The 22,631-nt window shown below is 35.0% G+C and overlaps 2 protein-coding genes across 2 annotated transcripts; both read left to right on the top strand.

Moving 5' to 3' along the window:
• Nucleotides 1-389: 389 nt before the first annotated feature.
• LOC111986836 (protein NAP1) lies at nt 390-21,892 on the top strand. Its single transcript, XM_065759760.1, has 20 exons — nt 390-1,080; nt 1,691-2,133; nt 2,235-2,309; nt 3,688-3,768; nt 4,823-4,903; nt 5,081-5,163; nt 6,099-6,183; nt 9,915-10,040; nt 10,153-10,260; nt 11,391-11,435; nt 11,551-11,693; nt 12,209-12,341; nt 12,756-12,829; nt 12,879-13,029; nt 13,125-13,264; nt 13,359-13,455; nt 15,227-16,134; nt 20,331-20,414; nt 20,729-20,941; nt 21,178-21,892. The coding sequence occupies exons 2-20, from the start codon at nt 1,720-1,722 to the stop codon at nt 21,674-21,676; spliced, it is 3,540 nt and encodes a 1,179-aa protein (XP_065615832.1). The 5' UTR covers nt 390-1,080; nt 1,691-1,719; the 3' UTR covers nt 21,677-21,892.
• LOC136061672 (protein NAP1-like) lies at nt 18,391-19,623 on the top strand. Its single transcript, XM_065759721.1, has 3 exons — nt 18,391-18,517; nt 19,248-19,328; nt 19,474-19,623. The coding sequence occupies exons 1-3, from the start codon at nt 18,402-18,404 to the stop codon at nt 19,586-19,588; spliced, it is 312 nt and encodes a 103-aa protein (XP_065615793.1). The 5' UTR covers nt 18,391-18,401; the 3' UTR covers nt 19,589-19,623.
• Nucleotides 21,893-22,631: the final 739 nt, after the last annotated feature.

The following is a 22,631-nucleotide window of genomic DNA, read 5'->3' as shown; positions in this document are numbered from 1 at the left end:
GAGAGTTGTCTTATTTTTTAGGCAATGTTTTAGTGGAAGTTAAAATTATATTTTTACCGAATTATCTTTTATTTTATCTTTACTTAAACATATAAATGTATGAACATTTTTGAATTAAAAAAATAAAAAAGATAAAAAAGAAAAGTCCTTAAATAGTAATATTTTTAAGATAATTGTAAAAAGGTGGAAACAAGAGTTAATTCAAATGTAACTGTGAAATAGTGAAAATAAGAGTATGTAATTATAACGTGTTAAACAGTGTAACTACACTGCTCTTAAAAATTAAAACTAAAACTAAAATTTAAGTAGAAGCAAATTCTGCTTTCTTTTTTTTTACACCAACAACCACTCCACACGCTCTCCCTCTCTCTCTCTCTCTTTTTTTTTTTTTTTTTGATAATACTCTATCTCTCTCTAAAACACTGTGCTATGATGTATTAAATGCGCAGAGAGAGAGATAGACTCAGATCTAAGCTTCAATTCATTCTCACAATCCATCAATCTCAACTCTCCACCTCTAAATTGTTCTCTCTCCCTCTCTCTCTAACTCCTTATGCTTTGTTTGGATACTGGGAAAATACAAAATTACTAAAAGATAGCAATGTTGACTCCCGAAATTCACTTTCTGCTTAGCTTGAGCTAAGTTTGATTCATATTTTTTTGAAAATTTTGTTTCGTTCACTTTTCTCACGTTTTCTCGGCATCTAAACGGAGAATTTTGTGACTATGTGCTGGCTATTTATGAAGAGTTGCTAATTTTATGCTCTGTTTGGTTGCTGAGAAGAGATTGAAAAGGTTCTGCTTAGCTGAGCTGAGTTCGATTCAGATTTTTTTGAAACTTTGTTGTGTTCGCTTTTCTCACATTTTCTCGACACTAAACGGAGAATTTGTGACATGTGCTGGAAATTTATGAAGACTTACTAATTCTGTGCACTGTTTGGTTGATGAGGAAAGAAAAATATGGTTCTGCTTAGCTGAGCTAAGTTCGATTTCAGTTTTTCATCCTTTGAAGCCACTGGACTGTGAGGAAGGCATTTGAATTCTTGTTTTCTTGGCGACCAAACAGAGAATTTTGTGCAGGTATGCTTTATTTTTTGTTACCTGTGCTGGAAATGTATGTAGAGTTAGTTACTAATTTTGGATATTTTTGCTTTTTCTTTAGGGTTTATGACTTGTATTTAGGTATTTTTTGATTGGTTGATGTGAAATCGGAAGAAAATAAACAGACAGTGAAAAAACTGTGGAGGGTATTTGTGCTTCTTAGTTTGCTTTTAACATATGTATATATAATAATTCTCAACTCAACTAAGAAAGGTTCTTGTGCTCCACATATTGGAGTGGAATAATGTAACAGTTTTCAATAGTCGAAATATGTCCTTCATTTTCTTAGCTTCCAAGCAAGCATGAAAGCCTTGTGCAATAATAGTGAAACTTCTTTTGAGAAATATGGGATAATTGAGTGGTTTAGAAGATGCATAAAATTATGACCTTTTGGTTACCTAGAAAAACTGAGAAAAGGAAGATAAGAATGTAACTTGATTCATCTATATATTTTCTTGGCAACTGAATGTGCATTTAGTGTGTTCTCTTTTTAAATTGCATAGATGGAGATGTGAAAAAAGATAAGTCTGCTATAGACTAATTTTATAATATTAAAGAAATTGACTTGTAAGCTAAACTTGGTTTGCAGAAAGTCTTGAGTGGAGGTATAATTTATCAATGGCAAGATCACGACAACTATTTTCAAGTCAAGATTCCTCAATGTCACCCCCTCCAGTAAGATCAAGGGAATGGGAGGGACCATCAAGGTGGACTGAGTACTTGGGTCCACAAATGACACCTCCAATGACATCTAGGAGCTCTAGGAATGCAGGTCCTGATGGACAGGTCCAGAGTTCAGGCGGGTCTCAAAAGGGTTTGAACATGAAGTCGGTGGTCCAACTTAATGAAGTTGCTGAAGGTCTTATGGCTAAAATGTATAGGTTGAATCAAATCTTGGACTACCCAGATCCAGTTGGACATGTATTTACCGAAGCATTTTGGAAAGCGGGTGTGTTCCCTAATTACCCAAAACTTTGCATTTTGCTCTCAAAGAAGTTTCCGGAGCATTTTAGCAGATTACAACTTGAACGTGTAAGAATTCATTTCCTTTCCCATTCAAAGTCAGGTGTTTTCTTTGTTAATTACTTATGTGTCACTAGTGAATTCTTTCACCTTGGGTGACCTTGCTGCAGGTTGATAAGGTTGCATTGGATGTGTTGCATGATAGAGTAGAACTTCATTTGCAGAGCTTGGAACCATGGGTTCAGGTATAGAGTTGGTACTTATGTTTACTTCCTTCTTCTCTTCTTCTTTTACTTATTTTCGACCCATATTTTGTTTTTTATTCTAAATTATGGGCATGGTCAAAGTTAAGCTTGTGTGCAACTGATAAACTGAATGGCTTTACCCCCAAGTTTTTTTTTTCCCCCCAGTGCTGCATGAAAAGCTGAAGATTGATTCTCATCTCACTCTTTTAATCATGTCTTTTGTTTAATGTTCTGATGATCAAATGCTAGTTCGAGTTAATGTTGTCAAATGCACATCCAAGCATGTGTCTTTAATTGTTCAAATATCTAGCTTGTCAACTGTAGTTTTCATAACAATAACACTTTTGTCAAGATAGAAACTCCATGTATCGCAACACATGTTTAGTAGAGAAGATAAGCTATGCCTTAGCCAAAAAATTAAAAGAAACCTAGTAATTACCATAATAAAGTTCTGGAACTAAAAAGAAAGCACTGCAGTTGCAGATGAGCCATATCATTTCATAAATAATTTAGTGTTTTCCTTGTTCCAAATTCTGATTATACCCCCGCCGCCCCAACACCCAGTATTTCATGTAATCAACTGCATAACTGGAACTAACTGTATTACTACTTGGCTACCATGTGAGTGTGCTTACCAAATCATTTGGTCATCTCATGTGGCACAATGATCAGTGAGAATTAAGAAGCTTTATTTAACTTTAATTCATTGTTCTTTAATAAATACTGTGAGAAAACAATTAGAAATTGTTTCCAATGAGGGGATGACAAGAGGATTATTGGAATATTATTATCTTTTGTTAGTATAATTTATAAAATATGATGGATAGCCTCATACTTGAGGTGGCGAAAGGAATTCTGATGTTATATCCTGAATTAGAGTTTTAGTGTCATATCATTTAATCACTTTTCTCTTTCTCTTTATTCATTGCCATTATCTCGTCCTGTGATTATTTGTTGAGTTTAACTTGTGAATAGAATGAGATGACTTCTCTAATTAATATTTTTTAGCATTTTTCATGACTCGAGGAGCAGTGACCTCTTTGTTCCTTTTTTTGTTTTTCTATTTATTAAGTTCATTTAATTTCCCTTTTTATTAAGTGAAATTCATCCATGATTACTTATAAGAAAAACATTTTTCATCCATGATATCAAGTCATGTATCTGGAACTTCCTTGTTCTACTGCAAGCTTGGACTGTACGTGCTAGGAATCAATTGTGGGGATCTGTCGAGCTTCCACTTCATAATATTAATTCAAAACAGGCTCTTTATATAACTCTGTTTAAAATGATGAATTTATAGTTGCAAACTTTTACATAGTTTAAGAATCAATTGCCTGGTAAATATACTCAGTTAATTGCTTTCCTTTGCTTGGACCAGCTTCTTCTTGACTTGATGGCATTTCGAGAACAGGCTCTGCGGCTTATTCTGGATCTAAGTAGCACAGTAATTACATTGTTGGTGAGTTTCAAATTCTCATCATTGTTCAAAATATATGTTATGGATGTAAACTTTGATGAGTGGAAACTGTTAGCAACTGGTCACTTTAGAAAGCTCAGTTGTCAACTTCTTAGAAATGGCAACCAATCGTTGTATAGTGCTTGCCATGGGAACAAGGTATTGAGCTTCCTCTTCCATTTGAAAATCTGACTGAGAACATATGGTTTACAAAAGCTTTTGAGTTCTCGCTTCTATGTCCTATTATATGTAGGGTTGTTCGAACTAACTTTTAGGCTCTTCATAGAAACCTTGACCTCTCCTAGTGTAATGATCTTCCTCTCTCTATGTGTTTTAAAATTGTTTCCTTGAATGGATGTTGCAAAAGATGTATTTGAAAAAACTGTCACTCTGGGAGAGGTGGGTGGTTTGTGTGAAGGCTATTTGAACAGTCTTAGGATGCTAGAAGAATAAAAAGTGAAAGACTGAAGGTATTGGGGATGCAAAATCAATTTATAGTCCGAATGTTCTGAGTCATATTTTTTTAGTGCAGAAGGAAACTCAAGCTCTATATTGAGCATCATATTCTGTATTACTGTTATACCTCTTTTGTTAACTATTTCACAAAAAAAGTGATTTGGCCTCCGTTTGGGAAGTGAGTTTTGCGCGTTTCCCAACGGAAGTGTTTTTTTTTGTGGGTCCTGTGCATTGTTCACGGGACCCACAATTATCTTCATTTAGCAACTTTTTCTTTAAAATTGGGTCTCACGACACTATTCACACATTTAAAAATGATTTTACTACAGTGTTTTCAGTTTTCAGCAATAAATAATATCAAATTGACCCTAGGTAAGTTTAGAGTAATTGATTATTAATGTGGTGCAAGAGTAAGTCCCCTGTGCATTTGTAATGATAAATGTTTGATAGGGTTTTGATGCCCATGTGTGGGTCCCACATGAGGGGGTGCTGAAATAATAAAACTCTACTTTGTTCTCTGACTACTTAAATTGCTAGAGTGATTATTTCTTGACAAAAATCATCAAGGCTATGCTTGTTAACTTAAGACAGTATTTTGCAGCCCCATCAGAACTCGCTTATACTGCATGCATTTATGGACCTCTTTTGTTCCTTTGTTCGTGTTAACCTTTTCTCCGAGAAGGCAAGTCAACTTTCCATTGTGTTTCATTTATCTGTCTTTAATTTTCTTCCTGTTTATCCTTCTCTTAAAAGTCCTCTAGTTGAAACCTTTTGACTGCTTTGTCTTAACTATGTATGTGTATAGTCATGTACTATACAGCATGTTTTTATTTGTGCTAATGCAATGCTTTCATAACAGATACCAAGGAAAATGGTGCTTCAAATCTATAACCTTTTACATGCCATGTCAAATAACGACCGAGATTGTGATTTTTACCATAGGTAGGAGATATTTCTACTTTTCAAAATTATGTTGGTGCTCCTAGAAGGGTTTGTTATTAAGAATATAGGAGTTTCTTGAATTTTCCTTTTTCTTTACTGATTATACACTATACAGCTAGCTTATAATTTTGTTAGTGGCATGTAACCTGATGTCCAAAGATGTTTGGAGGAAACTCTTTACGTCCAAGTCACTGACTGGAATAAATAAGGATTCCATTTACTTTGCTGCTTATAGTAGATGAGCAGAGGAAGTTTTTAGAGGTTGTACTGTGTTTGTAACTGAATGGGTGTGACTCTTTCTTTTGAAGAGAATCTTTTTGTTATGTTTCACACATGAACAAGTGATGCCCACCATTTTCATGCCCACGTGGCCTTATGATCTGCATATGGTGTTTAAACTTGTGCTTATCCTTTTTGTGATAAATAGTAGTTGTGACTTGTCATAATTTTTGTTATGGGTCAATGGTCTTGGAACCAAATGGAATCTACTGCTATAAACAACGGGCAGATGGTGAGGGCACAATTTCAAACCGATAAGGGTGTATCGGTATGATTTGTGTTTGGCTACCCAAAAGAGAGAATCGTCTTTATCATGGTTGATAGGTATGTACTCTGTATGTATTATAACATAACAATCTTTAGGAGAAGGAAAACACTCTTTTAGATGCTTAGATTAACATTTAATGGCCAGTTGCAGATGATACTTCTTTATTTATTTATTTTCTTAATATTGAAATGATAACTGTCATATGATTTGCTAGTGAGCTCCTCTTCTCCTTGTAACAACAGTGTGGGGAGGGGGGTGGGGGTGAGGTTATGGGTTTAGGGTCTACTAAGTGCCTATGTACCTTACTGACAAAAGATAAAAACTGTCATATGATTCTTGTTCTCAATTGATGCATCACACCATATATCTTTCTTTCTCTGGATTTCAGGTTGGTTCAATTTATAGACTCTTACGATCCACCACTGAAAGGATTACAAGAGGACCTAAATTTTGTGAGCCCACGTATTGGGGAGGTTAATATCATTCTTTACTTATCAAAATACTTTTAAAATGATGTTTAGTTGTATTTCTCATTTCATTGATAAGATGATCATCTTATGATGGTTTTGTGCTCCTGCTCTACTTGTGAACGAATTCTTACAAGTGGAATCAGTCTAAGTGAAAATATATAATAGTTGGGAGGTGATAATCTTAAAAATCATCCACGTGTCCTGGTTTGCAATATGTCAAAATTACAAAAAAGAAACCCTCCTCTTCTATTCTTTTTGCCTCAATCATCATAGAAAAGAAAATTCCTGTCATTAAATTCAGAAAGAAAAAAAAATTATGAACTGAAATAATGTATCTCCAATGGTCGTGTATTTGGATTCTTTATTGTTGAAACTAGGAAGTTAGAAATGTGGAAGTCTGTTCTTGTTTGAGGGTGGGAAGTTGGTTCTCATTCTAAGATCCTTCTCCAACTTTCTTGGTTTTTCTCCCCTCCTTCCTTATTCCATATCCCCCCCCCAAAAAAAAATATCAAATTGACCCTAGGTAAGTTTAGAGTAATTGATTATTAATGTGGTGCAAGAGTAAGTCCCCTGTGCATTTGTAATGATAAATGTTTGATAGGGTTTTGATGCCCATGTGTGGGTCCCACATGAGGGGGTGCTGAAATAATAAAACTCTACTTTGTTCTCTGACTACTTAAATTGCTAGAGTGATTATTTCTTGACAAAAATCATCAAGGCTATGCTTGTTAACTTAAGACAGTATTTTGCAGCCCCATCAGAACTCGCTTATACTGCATGCATTTATGGACCTCTTTTGTTCCTTTGTTCGTGTTAACCTTTTCTCCGAGAAGGCAAGTCAACTTTCCATTGTGTTTCATTTATCTGTCTTTAATTTTCTTCCTGTTTATCCTTCTCTTAAAAGTCCTCTAGTTGAAACCTTTTGACTGCTTTGTCTTAACTATGTATGTGTATAGTCATGTACTATACAGCATGTTTTTATTTGTGCTAATGCAATGCTTTCATAACAGATACCAAGGAAAATGGTGCTTCAAATCTATAACCTTTTACATGCCATGTCAAATAACGACCGAGATTGTGATTTTTACCATAGGTAGGAGATATTTCTACTTTTCAAAATTATGTTGGTGCTCCTAGAAGGGTTTGTTATTAAGAATATAGGAGTTTCTTGAATTTTCCTTTTTCTTTACTGATTATACACTATACAGCTAGCTTATAATTTTGTTAGTGGCATGTAACCTGATGTCCAAAGATGTTTGGAGGAAACTCTTTACGTCCAAGTCACTGACTGGAATAAATAAGGATTCCATTTACTTTGCTGCTTATAGTAGATGAGCAGAGGAAGTTTTTAGAGGTTGTACTGTGTTTGTAACTGAATGGGTGTGACTCTTTCTTTTGAAGAGAATCTTTTTGTTATGTTTCACACATGAACAAGTGATGCCCACCATTTTCATGCCCACGTGGCCTTATGATCTGCATATGGTGTTTAAACTTGTGCTTATCCTTTTTGTGATAAATAGTAGTTGTGACTTGTCATAATTTTTGTTATGGGTCAATGGTCTTGGAACCAAATGGAATCTACTGCTATAAACAACGGGCAGATGGTGAGGGCACAATTTCAAACCGATAAGGGTGTATCGGTATGATTTGTGTTTGGCTACCCAAAAGAGAGAATCGTCTTTATCATGGTTGATAGGTATGTTCTCTGTATGTATTATAACATAACAATCTTTAGGAGAAGGAAAACACTCTTTTAGATGCTTAGATTAACATTTAATGGCCAGTTGCAGATGATACTTCTTTATTTATTTATTTTCTTAATATTGAAATGATAACTGTCATATGATTTGCTAGTGAGCTCCTCTTCTCCTTGTAACAACAGTGTGGGGAGGGGGGTGGGGGTGAGGTTATGGGTTTAGGGTCTACTAAGTGCCTATGTACCTTACTGACAAAAGATAAAAACTGTCATATGATTCTTGTTCTCAATTGATGCATCACACCATATATCTTTCTTTCTCTGGATTTCAGGTTGGTTCAATTTATAGACTCTTACGATCCACCACTGAAAGGATTACAAGAGGACCTAAATTTTGTGAGCCCACGTATTGGGGAGGTTAATATCATTCTTTACTTATCAAAATACTTTTAAAATGATGTTTAGTTGTATTTCTCATTTCATTGATAAGATGATCATCTTATGATGGTTTTGTGCTCCTGCTCTACTTGTGAACGAATTCTTACAAGTGGAATCAGTCTAAGTGAAAATATATAATAGTTGGGAGGTGATAATCTTAAAAATCATCCACGTGTCCTGGTTTGCAATATGTCAAAATTACAAAAAAGAAACCCTCCTCTTCGATTCTTTTTGCCTCAATCATCATAGAAAAGAAAATTCCTGTCATTAAATTCAGAAAGAAAAAAAAATTATGAACTGAAATAATGTATCTACAATGGTCGTGTATTTGGATTCTTTATTGTTGAAACTAGGAAGTTAGAAATGTGGAAGTCTGTTCTTGTTTGAGGGTGGGAAGTTGGTTCTCATTCTAAGATCCTTCTCCAACTTTCTTGGTTTTTCTCCCCTCCTTCCTTATTCCATATCCCCCCCCCAAAAAAAAAAAAAAAATATCATTAGGAAAAATGTTCAGGAACTTTTCCTGGATCTGAAGAGGAGTGGAAATCAAATGTCATTTTATTTGCTTAGGTGAGGATTTCAGTTGGTGAAGTTTGAAGATTTGAAATAATTAACTATTAGATCTTTAAAATGGCTTTCCTGGGTAAGTGATATGGAGAAATGAGAATGAAGAGGCAAATATTGAAAGAGGTTACTGCTAAATATTTGCTTTGGTAGAATTTTGTGACATAAGTGCAGTGGCTCAGTAGAAGCAATGATCAGAGCAAGGTCAGATTTTAAGATTGGGTTCTCAGTTGTGGTAGGTTTCGGGGCTTCCATCTGGTCTTGGATGATATATCTTTGGGTCTTCTCATATGTGCTTGAAATTCATGATCATTAGCTGTCAGTGAGGAGGCTTTGGAAATGCCTTCATTGTTCTAATTGGTCATCTGATAAATGGAGGCTTTGTTTTCTGTGTATTGGGGGCCTGATGAGTGAAGTTTTTGTGGATGAGGTGATGGTGCATGTTATTAATTGAAAAGGAGTTTTTTTTTTTTTTTGGGGGGGGGGGGGGGTTGTTGAGGGGGGGGTTGTTGACTTTTTGCGTATATCCAGTTTTCTTTTGGCAAGTTGGTTGATGTGGTCTTAATATTTGCAATGACTTCCCAAAACAAAATGCATTGCAAGACTTCTAGCATTGCATGTGCTGTTATGGAGAAGAATTGTCTTTGTTATATAGGTACTGTTGAATTAGGATGCCTAGTTCTTTGAGATTCACTGTCAAGTTTGATGTGGTATGGTTGTTCAAATGATCTCAAAGTTATAGGGGGTATTTGGTAGAGTAGTTTGAAATGAGATTTTTGTAGTTTTTTGAAATGTGTGGGTGAAAAAGTGTGTGGAAATGTGTGTAATGTTGTTTAAAATGTAAAAATGTGAGTTTGAGTTAAGAGACCAAACAGGCCCATAGTGTCTTCAAGTTTCAATGCTTGATCATTTTAAATGCCTTGTAAATCTTTCAAGTGACTTTTATTTAGTCGATCACATTTTTCTTTTGCATTGAGAAACTTCTGCCAGAGGCATTACTTTCAAAAACTACAATGGAAGTTTCAATTTCCTTTTCCAGGTACTAGAGGCAGTCGGTCCTGTTATTTTCCTATCAACAGATACAAGGAAGCTTAGAAATGAGGGATTTTTGAGTCCATATCATCCTCGATATCCAGATATACTCACAAACTCGGCTCACCCAATGGTAGATTCTGTTTACTTTTGATGATTTTGAGATAGGTCACAATTTGCAACTTTTTTGTTAGTGGTATTACTCTTTACTACACTGCACTGCTTATGTCATTATCCCCCTGCAGAGAGCACAAGATCTAGCAAATGTTACTTCTTACCGAGAATGGGTATTGTTTGGGTATCTTGTTTGTCCTGATGAGCTGCTTCGCGTCACTAGCATTGATATTGCCATGGTAAACCCCAGGCATTGCTCTGTTCCTTTTTGCTCTTGTTATGCAATAAAGTTTGCATTTGAATTCAGCTTATATCAAGAGAAAGAAAAAGTATGTAAATCTATGATAAGCATGCATTATGGAAAGTGTACCCTATATACATAGTGCTAGCAATGCAATTAATAAATTAAGTTTGCAATATTTATAAAAATGGCTTATACTAGTAAAAATGCAAGAGTCCACTGGGAGGCAACAGATTCAAGAAGTGAGTGTGGTGTATTTGACATGGACTTGAGCGCATTTAGGTGTTGTAGACTTGTAGCTAGCATGTATACAAATTTTTTATAGTTTAAACCCAAGTTATTAATACCATAGCATGACTGTTTTGATTTGGCCACTAGAAAGAAATATTTTGGTATCAGTGCATTCTGCTGTACCTTTTTGGATTACCACTATATATATATATATATATGTTAGTAGCATTAGACTAATAAATAAATATAGATAATATTAGAACTTTCATCCAGGCCTACATGCTGGATTACAAATAAAATTGGTGGGAAGTCTTCAATTTTTATATAGTATAGCTCATTGGCCTATATTAAGTTTTGATACTGGTCTGACAATTTTGTTACTGGCTGAGATGCCCGCAATTTGCTGAAATGGCCAGTAGAAACACTCCAAAAATTTAAGCTATACATTTCCAGGGGGTAATGAATTGTGAGAACCAGTTTGGTGAATGGTATGATATATTCTGGCCTTTTTGGCTGGTACAAGATGATATTAATAACTTTGGTTAAGATCATAGTAATTCCATAATGTTATGTAACCATTTTGTTGCTGATATATGTCCAATGTACATGTGTCAATGGAAGACTGATTTCAATGTCATTGACAAAGAGATTTTTAGATCTCTTAAAAAAATATCGTGCCATATAATTTTCATTTATTTAAAACTGCCCTTTAATGTTCACACCCCACATGACTATCAGAAAGACACCACAAACATTAGAGGAAAAGATAGACCTATTGAGTTGTTATTTTTTGGTTTTTTTCTCCTGGTTTCTTATATCAGAGAAAAAAGGTACCTTGATCATATATCTCAGCTGATAATATTTTTTTCCCTTTTCTAAATTGGTTCTGGCTTACAGGTTGTACTGAAGGAAAATTTAGTTCTTACAATATTCAGGGATGAGGTGGGTTCTACTGCCTGTTGTTGAAATTATACTTGTCATTTGCTGAAGTTTTTTTCTTTTTCAGATATGATTCATTTGCAGTTGTTGACTGTCATTGTAAAACATTAAAATGCAGTACATACTTTTGCATGAGGACTATCAGTTATATGTTTTGCCACGAATATTAGAATCAAAGAAGATGGCAAAATCAGGACGCACAAAGCAGAAAGAAGCAGATCTGGAGTATAGTGTTGCGAAGCAGGTTGAGAAAATGATAAGGTAAAATCAGGAATTTTTATTAACTTAGTTTTCTTCTATCCCAAAGTCTAAATGCAATGCACTAAAGGTAAAACAACCTGTTATTGCTGAGTAGAAATATAAGAAGAAAAAACATTTGTTATAGGTTAATTAAAATATTGATTTTACAGTCTCCTTTTACAGCTTAATAATGAAGATACACCTAATTAAACCTAATGCAAATTTTTTTTTCAAGTGCAAAATTTGCATAATATAACTATTTCAGCATTGACCTTGGAATATTAAAAGGGATATAACCAGTATCTATGCATTGTTTGTTTCACAGCTATGCTGGCATTCTCATATCATAAAGTTTGAGTTGTATTCGTGTCCATACTTCATGGGAAATACTTGTTCTATTAGTGACATAACATTTAAGAGTAACTATAATTTTGTTCTTATATATATATATATATAGAAAGAAGCAACTATAAAAATAGCAACCATAATTCTCATTTTCTCATAAACAACCTTTCCTATTATTATTATTATTTCAGTGAAGTGCATGAGCAAGCATTTGTGTCTTGTGATGCCATACATCGTGAGAGGAGAATATTATTGAAGCAAGAGATTGGAAGAATGGTGCTTTTCTTTACTGATCAGCCTAGTTTATTAGCTCCAAACATTCAGGTAAACGTTACAAACTTCATTAAATGAGGTATTGGAAATTGTGTCACATGCCAGAAGTTATGTAGTGCACCCACCCGCCCAAACACGCAGACATATAGCATTACTTGAATGTGACTTATTGGCCGTTGTGGTCAATGCAAACATATGGTTGAATTTATTTGGGGAACCTAAGGTACGTCAATCAAGGAATTGTACATAGGTTTTACCCTACCCCAAAAAAAGAGAATAAGTCAATCAATCCACTCATCAACAAGCTCGAGCTTGTTCAAAAAAAAAAAAAAAAAAAAAATGGAATGCAAATTCTTTTTTCCCTTATATCTGATAATGTGTGATTGGGAAATTTGATTCCATCATTACAAACAGTAGTGACTTAACTGATGGCAATACGCCAGGGTAATGAGTGTTGTCTTTTAGGTGATGCTTATGCCAAGTTCATGTTCACTTCCATCTACTACTTGCTCTTGCTGCCTGATTAAATCCTTCATCAGGTGTTTCATATACACACACATACAGAAAAATGATAAAATGAAATTAAAGTGACTTAACTCCATACTGCAAGCAGGTAACAAAAATTGGTCGGGATGCAGTCCTTTATGTTGAATCTCTCATTGAATCAATCATGGGAGGATTGGAGGGATTAATCAATATTCTTGATTCCGAAGGAGGATTTGGTGCCCTTGAGAATCAGGTTGATACATTTATGTCATGTTGTAACATAAAGAAATACTTGAACTTGATCTCTTGTTCCTGTTTAATGATTCTAATTATGGAGAAATCTCTCAGCTTCTTCCAGAGCAGGCAGCTTCCTATATCAATTTTGCATCAAGAGTTTCAAATCCTTCAACTAAATCCCCAAAGTTATCAGCTGGCTATGCTTTGCCTGGCCATGAGAGTTATCCTGAAAATGATAGTTCTATAAAAATGTATGTTATTTTAAATCAAATGCTGAGTTCTCTTTTGCTTTCTTTCAATTCAAGAGTCTGCAACTTTGCATGTCTAATTCTTTGATGATGGCAGGTTAGAAGCTGCAATGCAGAGGCTGACCAATCTGTGCTCAGTTTTGAATGACATGGAGCCTATATGTGTTCTAAACCATGTCTTTGTCTTGAGGGAGGTAAAACATTTTATCTTCTTATTCTTTCCTTCTGTTTTCCCTTAATCTTTTCACTTCTCTCCTGTTGCTTTGATGATAACAAAATTGTGTAGAAGTGTTTTACAGTGCACTTGTGTGCTTTCTTCTTTTTGACAATAGTTCCTTCTTTTGTTGCTTCCTTCTCTCTTTTGATTAAATCAATTTTGTGCCTTACTAATTTACTATCCTTTCAATAAAATTTAGTTGCTTAGACATCATTGAATCTTTTGTGTTTGGAATGCCATCTTGTACAATATTTGGCAGCTTTTTTCAACCGCTTGAAAACAAATCCCACTTTTTCTTTCTTCTTCTTCTTCCTTTTTTTCCCTTCCCGGTGTTTGATGACTAATCAAGAACAATGTTAGAACTTAGAAGTATTGGTTAAATTATTAAATTTACCATATCCCAAGAGCTTAAACTTTTGGAACAATTGATAATTTAACATGGTATTAGAGCAAGAGGTCTTGAGTTTAATTTTTGTCTCCTTCACTCTACTTCCCATTTAAATTCCCACGTGTTAGGTCTCATCTATTAAAAAGTAGTTTCGGTCCACACGTGAGGGGGAGTGTTAAAACTTATTAGAAGTATTGGTTAAATGATTAAATTTACCATATCCTTAGAGCTCAAGCTTTTGGGACAATCAGTAACTTAAAAAACGAAAAATTTGGTCTCTTCAAAATATGCTGTCAATTAGTGTTTAACTCTTACAATAATGTAATGCTTAATTTTTCAAATGATTTATGTAAATGCATATTGTTTGACTTGTTTGCTTTTTAGCAGTTTGACTGTGGATACTCCCTAATGGAGGCAAATGTTTTGCCGAATAGGATCTGATCCTCATTTAGTTTTAGTTCAAAATTGAACTTCATAGACAATCTACACGGATTAACTTGTAAAAATAACAGAGGTATCAGAGTACCATACTTTGAATGTGAAGAAATTCTAAATGACACAAACACACATAGAGAGACATTCACTCCTAGAGCAATGTATTTTATTTTATTTTAAAATGTGTTATGCAAATACGCAATACAACTTAAGAACTTAAGGTTGCCAACAGGTGCCTAGGTAGTTCATCACCTGAATTAATGAAATTATAAAATAGTTTTGGTTCTAATCTCAAGAAAGCAACTGACTTTTGGTTTGATTTTGGCTGGCTGTTTTATGGAACTCTGGATCTTGACTAAAGCCAAAAACTGGTAGTTATTTTAAGGATATCAAGATATGGTTTCATTGAGTAAACCAAAAATGGTAGTTATTGGATCTTCTTAATATTATTGCTACGGCACAAGTATGACAATAGATAAAAGATTAAGACATGATATAAAATGCTTAAAATACTTGGGATTACTACAATGTAAAGTATAGAAAAGCATTTATCTTCCTCTAGTATTTTATGTGGTGAGTTTCACTGTCTTAAATCTTTAAAATATTTTTAAAATGTCAACTTGTAGGAGACTGTACCATTTAGAAAAGTCAGCTTTTACTATTTTCCTTGTTATTGATATAGTAGTCTTACTGAATTTGTTTTGTAAGACAGCTTAGCATCATGCCTCTTTTGCAGTTAATATCCACAATCTATTAATTCATACATATTTACAATAACAGTAGTTTGTGATCAAATCACATCAAATGCATATGGGTGTGTATTTAAATACATGCATATCGATGCACATGTTTGGGATCCAATAAAACCATAACAGATTCTTGTAATTTGATATTTTGATCCTAACAAACCAATCATTAACTGCAGTATATGAGAGAATGCATCCTTGGGAACTTCAGGAGGAGATTGCTTGCAGTACTTAAAACTGATAATGATCTTCAACGGCCTTCTATTTTGGAGTCTCTGATTCGCAGACATATCAGCATTGTCCATCTTGCAGAGCAGCATATTAGCATGGATTTAACCCAGGGTATTAGAGAAGTTTTGCTCACAGAAGCCTTCTCAGGACCAGTTTCTTCTCTGCATTTGTTTGAAAAAGTGACAGAACAACCTACTGGATCAGCTGCTGAAGCTGTATGTAACTGGTACATAGAAAATATAATCAAAGATGTATCAGGTGCTGGAATCCTGTTTGCACCCATTCATAAATGTTTCAAGAGCACAAGGCCTGTTGGTGGATACTTTGCAGACTCAGTTGCTGATCTGAGAGAACTACAGGCCTTCGTTCGTATTTTTGGTGGCTATGGAGTTGACAGGCTAGACCATCTGCTGAAAGAACACACAGCTGCTCTTTTAAATTGCATTGACACCTCATTGCGCTCAAACCGTGAAGTGCTAGAGGCAGTCGCTGGCAGCCTGCATTCTGGTGACAGAATAGAGAGAGAGGCATCTATGAAACAGGTTGTTGATTTGGATACAGTGATTGAATTTTGTGTTCAGGCTGGGCTAGCCCTGGCTTTTGATGGGCTTCTAGCTGAAGCTGCTGGAGCTGTGCTTGAAGAAGGTGCACCCTTGATATATTCTTTACTAGCTGAGGTAGTTAAGCATGTACCTGATGAAATACCTGAAAAGAAGGAAATTAGGAGATTGAAAGGAGTGGCAAATAGTGTTGGTGTGGTCTGTGATCATGATTCCCAGTGGGTGAGGTCAGTCTTGGAAGAAGTCGGGGGTGCAAATGATGGTTCATGGAGCCTGTTACCATATTTATTTGCCACCTTCATGGCATCTAATGTTTGGANGAATCATATGGAATTGTAACTACTTGGTGGTGAGCTTCAACTTGGTTCTGATCAAAATAAAATAAAATAAGCAAATTATTAACTTTAAATACTTGGCTTGACTCGACTCAGTTATAGCCCTACTTCTGATTGGGTGGCTCACCTGCCATATCCCACACTGAAACTCTTAGTTTTTTTTTTTTTCCCAGTAAAACTGTTAAGTCAATTACATTTCTGGATGAGTTAGGATATGGGCAGGTGGTCTTTACAATGACATTGATATTAAATTCTTAGAACCCTTGGATCAGCTAATTAGTCTTTACAATGACATTGATATTAAATTTCTTAGAACCCTTGGATCTACTATTAGTTTTATTTCCTCCTTATTCTCTCTTTGTCAATGAGTTAGAGTATGTTTTTAAATTACTATGTAAAATACTTAGATATAAAATTGACTCATTAGTAGTTTTGTAGTGCTGAATGATGCATTCTCTAATGATTTAATATTTCCTACAGATGGTGTTTTCTGCCTTGGCTTTTGCTCAATCTGAGGTCATATGGTATTTCCAACATGTAGGAATTGCATCATCAAAATCGAAGGCTGCACGAATGGTACCAGTGGACATAGTAAGTGAAGTTTTCCTTCCCTTTATTGGTCGCACCAGTTACCACTAGTCCTTGTTTGCAAACCAGCTAATGAAGTGCTTGACTTTAACCACTGACCTTTGTTTCAGGATCAAAGTGATCCAACCATTGGGTTCCTATTAGATGGAATTGATCGCCTATGCTGTTTAGTGCGCAAGTATATTGCGGGTTAGAAATTTTTTTATTTTATTATTTGCAGGTTAAATTTATTGTTTTAATATATATATATATATATATTTTTTTTTTTTCTCCCTAGCAAAAAGTTATAGTAACTTGTTCCTTCTAAGATAGTTTATAATGATTCAAGTCCTTGGTAATTTGTACCAAATACAAATAATAAAAATTGAGAAATGCGTTTGGAGTGATAACTTTCTACTATTAAGATGTTCAGACATTACACTAGCAATCTAGAATATTGCATAACCTTGTTGATTTTTAATTGTTGTTTACGTGCAGATTTAAATATGATTTACCTTTTTAAGCTTCTAAAAGTCTGAATCAATTGAGAGGACCATCTGATAATTTAGTACCAAAAATTAAAATAAATTAACCCTAGTCCCTCTTCTCAGACGGTTCATATTCACTTTTGAGCCACAGTAATTCACCATCCATTCCATGATTGGCTTTGTGATTTTAATTATCACCACATAATATATATCTTAAGATTGAATTACTGTGCTACTTTGCATGAAAAAAATATGAATTTTTGTTTTGGTCCATAGTAATTTAGTAGAGTGATGGTTTAGTTAATCATCCACTGCCTTCAGAGCAGCATATCAACAGTGCATGTCTGCAAGACAAGTAAACTAAACATGAATACTCAGTCTTCTGGGCTTCACTTGGATATAAATGAATGCTTTCATGTAGATTTTATCTGATATGACTGATAAACTTTGCTGAGCAGCAACTAGATAGTATGCTATGTTGTTTTGTTACTACAGCCAGAGATCTCTCATATAAATTTAAAGTATATTTTATACTTTTTTTCATACTTGTATGCAGCAATTCGAGGTTATGCATTGTCATATCTTTCTTCCTGTGCTGGTAGAATCCGTTTCTTGCTGGGCACTCCGGGAATGGTGGCTCTTGACTTAGATGCAGGCTTAAAAGGACTTCTTCAGCAAATTGTTCAACACCTTGAAAACATTCCAAACCTCAGGGTGAAAATATTTCTGCCATCACATGTGATCTATCTGTAAGTTATCTCTGCAGACCATGTTCTATTTTTATTAAGTAAATTTGCATATCAGAAATCTTCTGAGGTTTCTGAATCTTTACTGACCTGCTATGGGTCTGTAATTTTGTTCGTCATCTCCTTTGGGTAAAAGTTTCTATAAATAAATTACTTAGTAACAAAACATGGTGACAAATATGTGTGATCTAATAAACATGTTAACTGAGGTTATTTGTTTATGTCAAAAACCCTGGAGATTTCAATTAGTTTCTCATATTTGAGTGTGTTTTTTTGTATAACTTGAAGCTTTTCCTTTTAAGTTATTCAGAGTTTGTAAGTATCATAGTTCTCATTTTTGTACTGGCTTCTTTATTGGCATGTTATGGATAAATAATTATTTGTGGTAATTAATCAGGATTTCCGAAAGGATTGGTTAACGATTTTGATGATAGTCACATCTTCTCGGTCTAACATAAACATAAGACATTTGGAGAAAGCTACAGTCTCCACCGGGAAGGAAGGATTATTATCAGAGGGAAATGCTGCTTACAATTGGTCCAGGTGTTCTATATATCTGACTTGATTAGTTTGCTAAATATCATAGTCCATAGTTGCAATAAGTTACAACAATCAAAATTAATATTGCAGTTGTACTGAAAAGAAGACTCATGGTTTTCAATTTGGAAATAGGGATTCTTAGAGCTTAATTGTCAAGGGGAAAAAAAGGAATACTAGGTATTGTTTGAACTCCAAAAAACATTTTTAAAAAAATGATCTGTATAGGTTTTTTAGATGATCCATATGTTACACACACACACACACATAAAAGAAAATGAGAGGGAAAGAGGTAAGTTAAAGCTGGAATATTTTCTGGAGAAATGCTTGAAGGTACCTTTTTCCTACTTTTAATCATCACTAGTGATTTCAATCTAACACTTAATATCTGGCCGTAAAAAGAAAAAGAAAAAGAAAAATCCAAGATTTAAGAACTTAATGTTCCTTTTTTTATATAACATGTTGGAAAACCAAGAAGGTTAGTATGAATATGCCTGTGTCTTAGTTTTCAGTGCATTTTTTGAGACATTTCCAAGTTTAGCGGGCTAGGTCATCGTATTCTCAAAGTGATATCTAAGTTGTTTATTTGCTTAAAGCTGTTGAACTAGTTCAGAAGCATGTTAGCTTATATTGATAAAATTCACATATGATGAGCATTGATGACATGAATGCATATTTGGATTTCTGCAAAAGAGACAATAATAGCTTATGTGCATCTCTTTCTCTTTTGATGCAGATGTGTTGATGAACTGGAATCTCAATTATCAAAGCATGGCAGTCTTAAAAGCTCTATTTCTACCACCAGCACCTTACAGCAGTAATTTATTGCATTCTATTTCTTTAACTTGTTTTCTAGGCTCCCCTTACTATAACCAAAAAAATTACATTGTCTGATTGATATAGAATTTATTTATTCTATTAAAGTACTGTGTTGCTGACCTTGATCTTAATTGTTGTAATAGGTCTTCAGGAACACCATGTTTGGACCAGAAGGACGTCCTCAGCATTGCTGTGCATGGCTTGGTGTTGCTAGTAGTTTTCCAGAATGTGCTTCTCCCATTGTTCCGGAAGAGGTAAAATTCTCCCCCTCCCACTCCCATGCATCCTTAATTTTCATATTTTGAGGGGCAAGGTTGCTTGTCAACCTACCAATCACCCCTCCCAAACCCCACAAAAAGTGAGAGCTTGTGCATTGGCTATGACCTCTTTTTTTTTGGATTTCTTAGAAGCCTACAAATATCTTAAAAATAGCCACATATCATAACATTTTAATATTTCATCACTAAATGGTTCTAATCTTTAGATAGTGGCTACTGTGTTTTTTCCGTCGGAAATATTTTGTTAATGGTTTTAAAAACCAATGGTCAAAGAACCGTTTTTGCACCCAAAGCTGAACCAAAAGAAACCAGTTTGAAGCGAACCGTTTCACCCACCCCAACAATCCACACCTTTTACCAAGAAAAGGAAAGTTTTCCAAACAACAAGAATTGGATCGAGCAGTGTAGATTACCAAAGACCGCCTTAAAAACCAAATTGGTGGGAAAAGAGTCATACCCCCAAAATGAACCACCGCCCCGTTATGACACAAGGTCCAAGTGCTGCGGTTGTTTAAATCCATAGTTGTGTTGCCGAAAAATCATGAAACAACAAACACCGGGTTTGCAAACATCTTTCCGAAGTTGAATGGTCTTATGCTCAAGAATGTTCACCCCATCGACTACCATCATGTCATCACCGATTAATCTTATCATTAATAAAAGGACAACCATTAAGGCTGAGAAATGAAACACTGTACTTTAGTCATGCAAAAAGCAACCACCTTCATGGCATCTAATGTTTGGAACACCACTGCCTTCAATGTTGAAACAGGGGGCTTCAACAACAATATCAATTGCTTGGCAAGGTGGGTATGCAGTCATTTTTCCTTAAATTGGAATAACGCCGATGACAAGGACTCTTGAATGCTTATTAGTTAAATACTATCTGAAACCCCATGTTAACAAATGCATACACACAAATAAATTAAACCCACTATGTGCCTTAGATCTTCTGGAACTACAACATTTGATAGCACAAATATCTGTGTTTTACCTTCTACACTTCTAGATACCTTTGTGAATAAAAAACCGAAAAGTTAAGCCATAGTCTGCTGCACATGAATGTTGTAGTGGTTCTCGTTACGTTTAGCTATCTTTGACCATCAAATTTCTTCTGCAGGTGTATTAGTGCTGTGATTGCAGGAAGCGAGTTTGTTAGACTAGAACGTGAGCATCAGCAGAGACAATCTTTCTCAAATGGACATGTTGATGAGACACTAGATTCTGAAATACAGAGCCGTTTGTCAGCTGAAGCAAGCATAAAGTCCACAATGCAACTCTTTGTAAAATTCTCTGCAGGGATTATACTAGATTCTTGGAGCGAAACTAACAGGTATGTGAATGATTTCATATTCTGCTGCACGTGTCCAAATGCCCTTTCAAACAGTGATATGGCATGTTTCAAAATGCTCTTGTAGAAATTAGGCTAAAAAGAAAAATGACAACACTGCTACTATGTTTTTCTGCACAACTTGGTCTCTAATTCTCCAGTTTAACCGTTGGTGATATGGTGGTTTGTGTTAATATGTAAATTGTCCAAACTGTTAATGTCTTCTCTTTTCTGCACAGATCTCATCTTGTAGCACAGGTTATCTTCCTAGATCAACTTTGTGAGATCTCCCCATACCTTCCAAGAAGTTCTCTGGAACTCCATATTCCTTATGCCATTCTTCGTTCAATATATAGCCAGTACTACGCGAACAATCCATCCACACTGCTGGCATTACTAAGTGTATCACCCCGCCATTCTCCTGCTGTATCACAATCACATGCATCCCCTGTAATAAGGCAGGGCCGTGGTGACTCAACTCCTCAGTATCTCACTAATGATTCAGGCTATTTTAAATCAGCATCATCATCATATAGTCAGGAGCACATTTATGATAATGATAGTGGAAACTTTCGGGGGAATGAAAACAAACACCGGAATGTTCGCCGGTCTGGGCCACTGGATTACAGTTCAAGTCGTAAAGTGAAACATGTTGAAGGGTCAACTTCGGGAAGCACAGGTCCCAGTCCATTACCAAGGTTTGCAGTATCTAGGTCTGGCCCAATAGCATATAAGTAGAAAGATGGCCAACAAGAAAGAAGAGGGTGGTAAATTATGATATATATATATATATATATATTCCCAAGGATAGTTATATGTATATATAGTTACTGAGATAGTTCGTAAATTTTTTGACATAATGTATACCTGAAATTACTTTCCTCTTTGTGGTAGCCTTGATCGTGTAAATTAATGCCATTTATTTCATTCCTTGAACCTCCAAGCTTTTTATCAGAGCTAGAAATTTGCGAAATATGGTTGCTTCCCCTGGGGAAGTATGAACATTCACTCGTATCTTGTACAAGTATTTGGTTGAGTAAACTACCTGCCAGTGACAATAGCTTCCCATGCATTTGCACCTATCAATCATTTCCAACTTTCTCTCTCACTTCAAATTTTTGGATCTCTATTGTGGCAATTTGAAGGCATTCCTGATATTTCCCATTCTTTGGCTACCTAGATTCAGTTTCCCAGAAACCTTATGGATCATGAAAAATGTAGATTTCCAGAAAAGAGAAGCACACTAACCTCAAGCCAACTCTAATGCTGGACAAACCATAACGATTCAACGGGAATTTTAAGGAACAAGAATAATTTAAATAAAGAACCTAGGAGGCACCTAGACATGCTCGGAGTCAACACCATTTCGGTCCTTGGAGTTGAAACCTAGGATTACCTGGAGTTAGCAACAGACCATTAGAACAATTCCAACAGAAGTTTTATTCATCAAAATAATTTCCTCATAGGAATATATTATTGTGATTATGTAGACTTTAAAATCCTAATACTAATTGATATAGAAAACTCTAATGGATTTATTTTTAAAAAATTAATAAACCTAATTAAATACTAGGGCCTAAAACGAAAAATAATTCACCAATAAAAATACAGTTGACTCTAATAAGACTAAATTTAAATAAATATCTCTTTCTGCCTCCTATATCAAATTCTTCCTAAAGCAAATGTCATTTTT

This window comes from Quercus suber, unplaced genomic scaffold (assembly GCF_002906115.3).
Source record: "Quercus suber isolate HL8 unplaced genomic scaffold, Cork oak 2.0 scaffold_340, whole genome shotgun sequence".
NCBI lineage: Eukaryota > Viridiplantae > Streptophyta > Magnoliopsida > Fagales > Fagaceae > Quercus > Quercus suber.
Note: the sequence above shows the minus strand (reverse complement) of the source record. Positions and strands in the feature narration are given on the sequence as shown.

What these genes read in the sequence shown, in the direction of transcription:
- LOC111986836 (XM_065759760.1), top strand. Translation starts at nt 1,720, where the DNA reads ATGGCAAGATCACGACAACTATTTTCAAGTCAAGATTCCTCAATGTCA. An exon ending in CAGGTTGAGAAAATGATAAG is followed by an intron (nt 11,694 to 12,208) that starts GTAAAATCAGGA and finishes TTATTATTTCAG; the next exon opens with TGAAGTGCATGAGCAAGCAT. An exon ending in AATATCAATTGCTTGGCAAG is followed by an intron (nt 20,415 to 20,728) that starts GTGGGTATGCAG and finishes TTTCTTCTGCAG; the next exon opens with GTGTATTAGTGCTGTGATTG.
- LOC136061672 (XM_065759721.1), top strand. Translation starts at nt 18,402, where the DNA reads ATGATAGTCACATCTTCTCGGTCTAACATAAACATAAGACATTTGGAG. An exon ending in GCTGCTTACAATTGGTCCAG is followed by an intron (nt 18,518 to 19,247) that starts GTGTTCTATATA and finishes CTTTTGATGCAG; the next exon opens with ATGTGTTGATGAACTGGAAT. An exon ending in ACCACCAGCACCTTACAGCA is followed by an intron (nt 19,329 to 19,473) that starts GTAATTTATTGC and finishes TTGTTGTAATAG; the next exon opens with GTCTTCAGGAACACCATGTT.